The sequence below is a fragment of the Carcharhinus amblyrhynchos genome, chromosome 13 (assembly GCF_965287045.1).
Source record: "Carcharhinus amblyrhynchos chromosome 13, sCarAmb.v2.hapA, whole genome shotgun sequence".
NCBI classification, from domain to species: domain Eukaryota; kingdom Metazoa; phylum Chordata; class Chondrichthyes; order Carcharhiniformes; family Carcharhinidae; genus Carcharhinus; species Carcharhinus amblyrhynchos.
In genome coordinates, this window is record NC_137336.1 from 63,204,884 (window position 1) to 63,216,325 (window position 11,442).

The 11,442-nt window shown below is 41.8% G+C and overlaps 1 protein-coding gene across 1 annotated transcript in view; it reads right to left on the reverse strand.

Annotated features, from left to right (window-relative positions):
* ublcp1 (ubiquitin-like domain containing CTD phosphatase 1) overlaps positions 1-11,216 on the reverse strand; it is a 36,528-nt gene extending 25,312 nt beyond the window's left edge. The window contains exons 1-3 of the mRNA XM_080201766.1: positions 11,151-11,216; positions 2,966-3,145; positions 502-593 (exon numbers count right to left, since the gene is read on the reverse strand). Coding sequence (XP_080057892.1) covers positions 502-593; positions 2,966-3,119 — 246 coding nt within the window. The 5' untranslated portion in view covers positions 3,120-3,145; positions 11,151-11,216. The remainder of the gene's footprint in view (positions 1-501; positions 594-2,965; positions 3,146-11,150) is intronic.
* Between the last annotated feature and the right edge of the window lie 226 nt (positions 11,217-11,442).

Consider the following 11,442-nt stretch of genomic DNA (forward strand, 5'->3'; position numbering starts at 1 on the left):
AGTTAAGTAGATAGATAGCATCTTCTCCAGCCATGAGTAAGAAACCTGAGGGGTGTGTCTGCCTGGTGCCAGAATAAGGGATATCAGAATGAGACTGGAAAGGAACCTAGAAAGGGAGGATGACGATACAGTTGTTCTGACTTATGTCAGGACAAACAACATAGAAAAGAATGAGTTGGAAACCGACTGAGGGAGTACCAGGAGCTGGAGCTAAAGTAAAAGGCAGGACGTTGAAGGTAATAATCTCAGGATTATTATCTAAGACATGCAAATTGGCAATAAGAACAGACAAATTAACATGTAAACATGTGGCTGGAAGGGGAGTTCCAACACATCCAGCCAAAGCATTAAATCGGTCTTTTCTTTTTACCAGATCTATTTCATTGATGTGGTAAATTATTTAATTTCAAACTTCTGACATGCCTGTCCTTTTTCAACAAATACACACGTTAGTCACTACAATTTTTTTAGTCAATTGTATTTGGAACATCTGATCCCTACCAGGCACTCTTCCCTACTGCCCATCATCATAATCTTAGTATTTGGTTTCAGTTTAAGCACGCCCAGCTTAACGTCATCTTCTGCAGCTTTACCTGTAAACAGAGTGAAGAGGAATCAGCTCAGTTTAATTACAAAGCATTCTCTACTTTATTTGTTCTGCAATGTTTATTGATAGTCTGAGCTTTTCTTGGGTGTTCTTCCTAAATGTCAAACATATCACCCTGTGTGGTCAGCTTCTCCCAGCAGGCTCCTCAGACAGCACATGTTTCAGTTCAATAATTCCTTTATCACAATACTGTGGGACATCTCGCCTCTGTGTTCCCCTCCTCCTACAATCTGCATGCTGCAAAAATGTAAACATGGCATTCTCCATTCATAACTCAACTGCAGTTCTCCTGTTCTTTGTCATTTTGCAGATGTTCTAAAAGTTAGCTTGGGGAGAAGATCAGTAATGCCCTTTATGCTATCACACCAAGGTGTCTTGTCGCAAACTCCTTGTTAGTTGTCTTCTGGCTTCTTAGAGCTTACTTAAAGTGTTAAATTATGAGCAGTTCTCTAATGGTGAGTCCATCCAAATGGTACAGAGGAAACACCTTCCACATGGAGCCCTTGCAGTCAGACACTCTACTGGCTTGGGCTGGATTTGAAACTAAAAGGTTAAAAAAAGTGTTTAACCAATTATGCCACCAATTCTTATGCTTGAAATCTTTTCAAATTTTGATGTTGTTCAATACAATCAGCCTAGTCCTTTTGCTGCCTTGGTCAATTAAACACAGTTTCCAAATAACAAAGGGTACCCAATTATTCCAAAAGAATAATGCAGAGAGCTGTACACACTTCAGGACCATGAAACATAGCACTTAACCAATTTGCAAATTCTGTTCTGCATTCTTTAGGAGATATTCTCAGATCGAAAAAAATGTAAGAACCATCATACCCAAAGCAATTCAGTGTTGTTAGCAGAGGACAGTCAACTGATTTGGATGGGGCAGAAAATAGAAGGGAAAAATATCCAAAATGCCTTGCCAATACAGGCATATCCAAGTGTCTTTGTAGGTCACTCAGGATCACATATAATGCTTAAAAGTCTGATGATTTTATACACAGAAAGCATTGGATACAAACTTAATGTAACAATTCAAGATTAATCCATCAAGGCAACAGAAAGAAAATCCTTTCCACACATCTAAACCAACGAAATTCAAATAGGATGAAGGAGCAAGTAAGTAACGTAAGCGCAAAGAAGACTGGAATGTTCATGCTTTGAGACCCATAACATTTGTGCACTACTGTGCTATCGCAACTTCAAGTGGTAGCATTTTGGAATCTTTTGACCATTTTTCCACAGAAAAGATTTGGGAGAAATGTACCCTTTAAATGTTGTTTTTCAAAGCATCATGCATTCACACAAAATCTAACATATGCTCATCAACATGCTAATGAGTTAACTTTGACATTGAATAAGCAACTCTTCAGCTTGTGCCTCCATAATTACCAAGATCTTACGCCCAATGTGTTGGAAGTTGCTGCTTTTTGCAGCAAGGGATTTTGTAGACCTTGCCTATGGCTAGTAAGAAATTAGTATCAGCAGTCTGTCAGGTTCTTGAAAGAGAGCTACAAGGCAGCCAAGCAAAGATTTCAAGAAGCTTGGAATGTTGGTGAGAGTAATTCAAAATCAAGCCAGATGACCTGTTGCTGCTGGGATGTATAATGTGGTCATTATTTATTACTCAAAGATAAGTTGTAACGATTGAATGAAATTAATCCAGTTATGAATTTGATAAGTGCTTGTCACGCTGTAAAATAAAGTGATCTATTGATTCATATCAAACCACATGTCACCACTGTTAAGGTAGATTAAAGAAATAAAAGATCTAATTACACCTAACAGTTCAACGCAAGGGAGCCAAAACAACATGTGGAAGCCAATTTTCATAAAAGATGTTCAGGCCATCCATGGGAATAACTGTCAGTGAATTTAAAAAGGGTAAGTAATGCCCATCTTGATTTGTACTATCTCTACCTGACTGTGCAAATCATACTTCACAACATATTACGGGAAAATAGCTAACAGTAAAGGGGAAAAGCAGATAATATACTTGATCATAGGCCAATACCAACATTGACAAACTACTTCTGATTTGACGTAATGAGAGTAGATCTCAATTCAATAATAAACGCTCTCTGATTTTTATTTTTTAAACGAAAAGAAAAATTTCACAGTACTTCTGAAACTAGAATATTCACACTGATCCTCTAATATAAAAAATTCTACTCCCTGCTGGCTTTTCCCATCTACTGTTTCCCCATCTACTCTGCAGTGGTACCTTCTAACTTATTCCCAGCTCGATGAACTGGGAATGAACCTAGGAACATTCATCAAAAACTGGATTCATTCAACATGGGTAACCTTTGCATTCCAGCCAACTGAATCCTTACACTTGTAAACACGAGCAATTGCTACCTTTGATTTTCAGGCCGAGTAACTTTTGGCGCTCTGGCAGCACTCCGGTTAAAGTTTTAATTGTCTCCTTCAGGTCCAGCACAGTGTCCTCTTCTGTCAGTTTTGTCACTGGATATTCCTGTCCACTCCACTTTATTATAATTGAAACGGACATTCTCACAGATAACGTTAAGCTTTACTCTAAATTGAACAGGAAAATAAATAAACAAACATGAACTTGAGAGCATGAAAATTAACACTTGTTCAAAATACATATTTCAGGGATTATATAGTTAAAAAACAATATCCAACTGTTGAAAGAAAAGATCACATATGCAGGGAGTTTTGTGAAGCCAGGGCCTGATTTTGCATAAGACAACCAAATGCAACTGGGTATTCCTAATATTTCATGGAGTACGAATAAGTGGATGTGCTACACTTCCAAACAGACACATTGAGAAGTTGCAACACAACGATGATATTAGGCACCCCAAATGACAGGCAGAAAAGTAAAGCTGTGATTTTACACTTCATTTCAGATTTGTGAATTGTAGCAGTGTGGTTAAATTACAAGACTAGCAATTATGGAATGATTACAGCACAAAAGAGACCATTTGCTCTGTCATGTCTATACTGATTCCCTTCAAGCTCAACTCAGCGAATCCCACTCCCCCATCTTTTCTTCACAGCCATCCAATTTCCATTCTTCAGGTAATTATCCAATTCCCTCTTGAAAGCCATGATTAAGCCTGCCCCAATTCTCTCTCAGCACATTCCAGAACTTTGCTGCATTTTGTTCATTTGCCATTCACTTCCCATTGTGCAAGTTGACAAGGCAAGCGGAGAAAGTGATTAATAAGGTCATCAGGATCTGCACTTTGTAAACAGAGGCATGAAATACAAATGCCAGCAAATTATGGTGAATCTTTATGAAGTACAAGTTTGGCTTCAACTGGAGTGTCCAGTTCTGAGCACCACACTTTAGGAAGGATGTGAAGACACTGGGGCCAGTGCAGAAAATATCTATGCAAATGGTTCCAGGGATAAAAGACCTTTACGTGAATAGACTGGAAAAGGCGGCTAAGAGGAGATTTTGATAGAGGTTGTCAAAATCACGAGGGGTCTAAATGAAGTAGATAGGGAGAAACTGTTCCCATTTATAGAAAGGGCAAGAACCGGGGAATCATCCCTGGAGCCATCTTCATACTTTTTCTCTGCACATTTTTGAATGCCTTCACATCCTTCCAAAAGCGTAATGTCCAAAATTCAACACAATACTCCACTGAGGCTGCATTAGTACTTTAAAGGTTCCAAATAATGCTTTCACTTCTGAACGCCATGCCTCTTTTTATAAAGCCCAGGATCCATTATACTTTATTAGCCTCCTTCTTAACTTGCCCTGTTATCCTCACGATTTGTGCACAGGTATCCACACATCTTTCTACTCTTGCACTTTAGATTTGTATTATTTTACACTGCCTCACTCTCAATATAATATATAAGAACATAAGAAACAGGAGCAGGAGTGGGCCATCTAGCCCTTCGAGCCTGCCCCGCCATTCAACAAGATCATGGCTGATCTGAAGTGGATCAGTTCCACTTTCCCGCTTTCTCCCCATAACCCTTAATTCCCCTGTCTATCAGAAACCTATCTACCCATGACTTAAATATGTTCAGCGAGGTAGCCTCCACCACTTCAACAGGCAGAGAATTCCAGAGATTCACCACCCTTTGAGTGAAGAAGTTCCTCCTCAACTCCGATCTAAACTGCAGCCCCCCCCCCTTATCTTGAGGCTGTGCCCTCTAGTCCTGCTATCCTTTCTACGCAGGAAGAATCTCTCTACCTCTACCCTATCTATCCCCTTCATTATCTTGTATGTCTCTATAAGATCCCCCTCAGCCTTCTAAACTCCAACAAGTACAGACCCAGTCTATTTAGTCTCTCTTCATAGGCTAACCCCCTCATCTCTGGTATCAGCCTAGTGAACCTTCTCTGCACCCCCTCCGAGGCCAATATATCCTTCCACAAGTGCAGCAACAAAAACTGCACACAGTACTCCAGCTGCGGCCTCACCAGTACCCTGTACAGTTGCAGCAAGACCTCCCTACTTTTATATTCTTATCCCCCTCACTATAAAGGCCAACATTCCATTCGCCTTCTTGATCACCTGCTGCACCTGCAGATTGGGTTTTTACGGCTCATGCACAAGGACCCCCAGGTCCCTCTGCACCATAGCATGCTGCAGCTTTTCACCTTTTAAATAACAATCCCTCCTACTATTATTTCTGCCAAAGTGGATAACCTCACACTTGCTAACATTAACTCCATTTGCCAGGTCCTCGCCCACTCGCTCAGCCTATCCAGATCTTTCTGCACACTTTCCATACCCTCCACGCAATTTGCTTTTCTACTCATCTTTGTGTCATCAGCAAATTTTGTCACCCTACACTCAGCCCCCTCCGCGAGATCATCTATATAAATGGTAAATAGTTGAGGCCCCAGCACCGCTCCCTGCGGCACTCCACTAGTCACCAACTGCCAACCAGAATAGCACCCATTGATACCAACTCTCTGCTTCCTATTGGGCAGCCAATCCTCTATCCATGCTAACATCTTACCCTCAACTCCGTGCACCCTAACCTTCTGTAGCAACCTTTTGTGCGGCACCTTATCAAACGCCTTCTGGAAATCTAAAAACACCACATCCACCAGTTCCCCTCTGTCCACCACACCAATCACATCCTCATAGAAATCCAATAAATTCATCAAACATGACTTCCCCTTAACGAATCTATGCTGCGTCTGCTCGATCAAATGTGCCACTGATGCAATGTCCAGGACACACTGCAGTACGGGTGATGACATCTGCTCAGGTTGACTTGCAAAAGATTTTGTTCTTTGTCATAGCAATACTGAGCTGAAGAGGCTGATGCATTGCTGGATCTAGTCAATGGTAGCTGCCTAGTGGTCAATATATCCCAGAACTTCTCCTTCACATATAGGTGGAAGGATATTTGGCTGACCAGGTCAGTGCTGATATGAGTTTTGTTGTGGTAACATTCAACAGGCCAAGTTTGTTGTGCACAACTGAAGGGATTAAGAGTGAGCTTGGAAATCAGGTGCAGAGTGGGTAATGACACTGCAATCATCCACAAGGTGTTGATAATTTTGTCTGTGGTGCCAGTTTAGTTTTAACAAGAGGTAACTGAGGTTAAAGAGGCAACATTTAACACTGACACCAGAAGCCAGCTGATCTTTGATGAGATAAGACACTGTCAGGTGAATTGTACATAGTATGGGGACTATCACACAGCCCTCTTTGACCCTGGTTCAAATTTTGAAGGCATCTGTTTCAGATCCCCCACTCAAGACAGTTGCAATCATATCATAAAGAAGCAGTCATAGGGTTGTGAAGAAGTTCCTTGGTCAACAAAATTTCTGGAGCATAATCCACTGAGCCTCACGTCATAATGAGTCAAATGCTTTGGTCAGATCAAAGAGTGTCATTACATACATTTTTCTTGGATTTATCACACAACAAAAAACACGTCGGAGACTCCTCTGGAAGATCTATAGCCACACTGTCTCAGAGGATTTCATCAGCCACAGGAAGTAGGTGATTCAGGAGAAAGCTGTCAGGATTTTCCTACTATAGACAAAAGGAAAATATTTTGATTGTTTCCAAAACATAAACAGTCTCCCTGTTTGCTTTTGAGATTGTAGGTGCAGAGTAGTTCTTTTTCCTCCCAAATCCTTCAGATGAGTGCATGCGAGTCTTGATATTAGCAAAAGCCTGCCAGCTTTGAAGATCTCAGCTACAACTTATCAGGGCCACAGGCTTTGTTTTTTTTTTCATCTGTTTTGACTGCATCTTCCAGCTCTTCCATTGATGAAGAAGTGAAAATCTCTGGACGAGGGCATGTAACTTCACTTTGCACAGTGTCAGAACTGATACAAATTCCTGAGACAATCTTAATGTTGATGCAATGCTTCTATTGTAGTGTAAATGCTGTTTAAGTTCATAGAGGCTAATGTTTAAAAAGACAAATGAGAACCGTGATGCTCCCGTGTGCCTAAATGCACATTGTGCAACGTGTAGAGAAAGCTTACCTTTAGTCACATACAGAAACATGACTCTAATTTGAGCCATGTGAAATTGGATCTACTTAAAAAGTCAATGCTCCAGAATTATGATTGAGCTTGACTTGAATTGTCAGAAGCTATTGTTGCTCTATTATGAACATCCAAGTGTTGAAATTGAAGCATATGCCATGCAGAGAAAAGGGATTATATTTCAAAAGTATTTCGTTCAATATGTTTTAACACTTTAAACATACGAGAAAGGTGCAAGGTCTATGTTGAACATAGAACATAGAACATAGAACATTACAGCGCAGAACAGGCCCTTCGGCCCACGATGTTGCGCCGACCAGTTACAGAAACAATGGCCCACTAGCCTATACCAATCCCTTTTCGTCCATAAACCTATCCAGAGATCTCTTAAACGCCCCCAAACTAGACGCATTTACAACTGCAGCAGGCAGGGCATTCCAATCCCTCACCACCCGCTGGGTAAAGAACCTACCCCTGACATCCGTCCTGTAGCTACCCCCCCTTAATTTAAAGCCATGCCCCCTCGTGCTAGCTTTCTCCATCCGAGGAAAAAGGCTATCACTATCCACCCTATCTAAACCTCTAATCATCTTATATGTTTCAATAAGATCCCCTCTTAGCCGCCTTCTTTCCAACGAAAACAACCCTAAATCCCTCAGTCTCTCCTCATAGGACCTCCCCACCATACCAGGCAACATCCTAGTAAACCTCCTCTGCACCCTCTCCAACGCCTCCACATCCTTCTTGTAATGCGGGGACCAGAACTGCACACAGTACTCCAAGTGCGGCCGCACTAGAGTAGTGTACAGTTGCAACATTACACTGCGACTCCTAAATTCAATCCCCCTACCAATAAACGCCAAGACACCGTACGCCTTCTTAACAACCTTATCTACTTGATTCCCAACTTTCAGGGATCTATGTACACACACACCTAGATCCCTCTGTTCATCCACACTATTCAAAGTCCTCCCGTTAGCCCTATACTCGACACATCTGTTGCTCCTACCAAAGTGAATTACCTCACACTTCTCCGCATTAAATTCCATCCGCCACCTCTCGGCCCAGCTCTGCAACCTATCTAAGTCTCCCTGCAGACTATGACACCCTTCCTCACAATCTACCACACCTCCAACTTTGGTGTCATCAGCAAATTTACTAATCCACCCAACTATACCCTCATCCAGATCATTAATAAAAATTACAAACAACAGTGGCCCCAAAACAGATCCCTGAGGCACACCACTCGTAACTGTACTCCATGATGAATATTTACCATCCACCACCACCCTCTGTCTCCTATCTGATAGCCAATTCCTGATCCAACTTCCTAGATTACCCACAATCCCATACATCTGCATTTTCTGCAGAAGCCTACCATGGTGAACCTTATCGAACGCCTTACTAAAATCCATGTATACCACGTCAACTGCCTTGCCCCCATCCACCTCTTTGGTCACCTTCTCAAAAAACTCAATAAGGTTAGTAAGGCACGACCTACCCGCTACAAAACCATGCTGACTATTTCTAATCAATTCATTACACTCCAAATAACTATAAATCCTATCCCTAATAATTTTTTCTAAAACCTTGCCCACAACAGAAGTAAGACTCACCGGTCTATAATTCCCGGCAAAGTCTCTGTTCCCCTTCTTAAACAGTGGGACAACATTCGCTATCCTCCAATCCTCCGGGACTACACCAGAGACCAATGACGACCTGAAGATCTGAGCCAGAGGCTCTGCAATCACCTCTCTAGCCTCCCAGAGAATCCTAGGGTAGATCCCATCCGGACCAGGGGACTTATCTATTTTCAGCCCCTCAAGAATTTCCAGCACATCCCCTTTATCAACCGTAATACTGTCTATTTTACACCCCTGCAACCCAATGTCCTCCTCAGCTATATTCATGTTGAGTTACCTTATTTCCGTTAACTAACGCAGGATATTACAACTGCATGCTAGCACCTGACAGGGAAGGAGGCTGAAAAGAATTATGATCACTGCCCAGCAGAGATTGTGGGTAAGGCCAGTTGGTTTGTGTGTTGCACCCCTCCACAACTGGAAGTCCTGCCAACACACCACCAGCTCACCTGACAAGGAGGAGGAAGAGTCATTTTGGTAGAATCTGTCCCATAAAATAAGCCATTAATATAGGCTGCAAAGAGTCACCTCCCAAAGTCAAATGTCACACTCTCTTTGTGTATCAGAATCTCAGTCTAACCATACCCTCACCATGTTGAGCCTAGTAAATCAACACAAGCACCAATTTTGCTTCACTGCTTTACTGGGAGATTTAATTGAACTACCCAAATTTACAGAACCAAAGGAGATTAATCGACCCCAATATATTAGCGCCAGCTCTTTATACCGGAAGAATTTCAAACTAATCCCACTTCCCTCCTCTCTCTCTATTTAGTCCTGCATCATTCTCTGCACCAAGCATTTAGCCAGTTTTCCTTTTAGAAGGGCAAGGGAGTCTGCGTCAACCAATCCCTGTGACAAGGCAGGTCATGATCCAACAACACACAACACTGACGTCACCCAGTCTCACTCAAAGAATCTGTTTTAAATTAATGATCCCTTGTTACTCACTCTCCAACCAGTTGAACCAGTTATTCAGTATTCCTTAACAAAACTTTTCACAATTTTAAATTAAATTTTCTAACTTTCTTATCTCCAGTGGAAAGACTCCCAGCATTTCAAACCCATCTCCATACTAATGGTTTCTTTCCCTAGTGAGTTTATACTTTACACTGTCAATGGCTTTTCTACTCTTTCTTCAATGGGGTGTTGAAAATTGCAGCTTTCTGACTCTGGTTTAACAATTCCACTATGCAAACATACTACATAATTACTTGTTTTCCAAATTATTATTAATACTCAAAAAGCTACTGGCCTTTTTTGCCCATGGACATTTGAACCATTCTTTCGGGTTTTTTTTACCTTCTACTCAAAAAACAAACACAGCTCAATATGATCCAACAGATTTACAAGTTGTTTTGTGATTATAATTATTGAAGAATAGCATATATGTATGAAACAAAAAAGTTAAAAGTCAGGGCCCTCACTTATCTTTCCCCTACAGGTGCTAATTTGCTCAGAGGTTTCCACCTTTTTTGGATTCAATTTCACTTATTTGTTCTTAATAACAAAGCAATAGCAATAGGCAGGATCCCACTTCCCTCCTCTCTACTTAGTCCTGCATCATTCTCTGCACCAAGCATTTAGCCAGTTTTCCTTTTAGAGGGCCAAGGGAGCCTGCTTCAGCCAATCCCTGTGACAAAGGAAATCTACTCCTGTATGGTGACATTTGTAGAATCTTACAGCATAGAGGGCCATTCAAACGCTCAAGTGCCTGTGTTAGCTCTTTAAAAGAGCCGTCTAATCCATCCCAACCGTTCCCCCATTATCCAGGAACTCCAACCCCTCCCCTCCCAATGTTCTGGTTTAAATCTGTACCCCTGCTTAATTTTTTAAAAAAAATCTAGATCCATACACGTAAGATAATTAAGTACCAAATCGCATGTCTGACTTTTAAAACAAAATCTTTATCAAATTGAGCAACATAAGCTCAGAGAGAGTTTTTAAAAATGGAAAATATTGCGAGAGGGAGGGGAAAAAAAACTGCTTTGGGTGGTGGAGGAGGGAATTCACTCACCCAGAGCCTCAACCTCACTATCTGACTGGGTTTACTGTTTGAAATTGGGATGTACCCTTAGAGACGGGGCAAAAGCCCAGCCCAGCCTCTCAGTCTGCTCACTTATTTTAGACTAAAGCGGGAGAATGTTGTCTGCTCATAAAAGTGGGGCACCTCTAAAAGGTGGGAGAGATGAAATAAAAGTGAAATAAAACTGCAGAGTTGGGGAGGAGAATTAACGTGATTGAATCATCAACTCTTGTCAGTTATTGGAGGGGTTTTTTGTTGTTGTTTAAAAGTCCCAGTTTAAAGCGTTATTTTGAATTTAACTCCATCCCGAGGGGCGGCTTTTAATCGGCACTTTCCCCGCCCTTCAGCTCGGTGACTCTGACTCTCATTCTTTACATTGTTAGATATTATTATTATTCTATCTCCTTCCCGGGTTTTTTTTACCGTCTGCGTGTCCGCCTGAAGTTCCGTCCGTTCAAATCCTTCCCCCTTCTCTCCGCTGCCGCTTCCGTGTCCGTCCTTCCAAAGCTTCCCCCCCCGCTTGGATGGCCTGGTGTAAGGTTCCGCCCTGTGAAGGAGCTTTTTGTCCAGCACAAACTTTCATCTCCCCACCCTCCCCCCCCCCTAAAAAAAGCAAATGATCTGAAATAAAAACAAAATATGCTGGAAATACTTAGTGTGATACTCAGGGTGCAGCACGGTGGTTAGCACTGCTGCCTCACAGCTCCAGCCACCC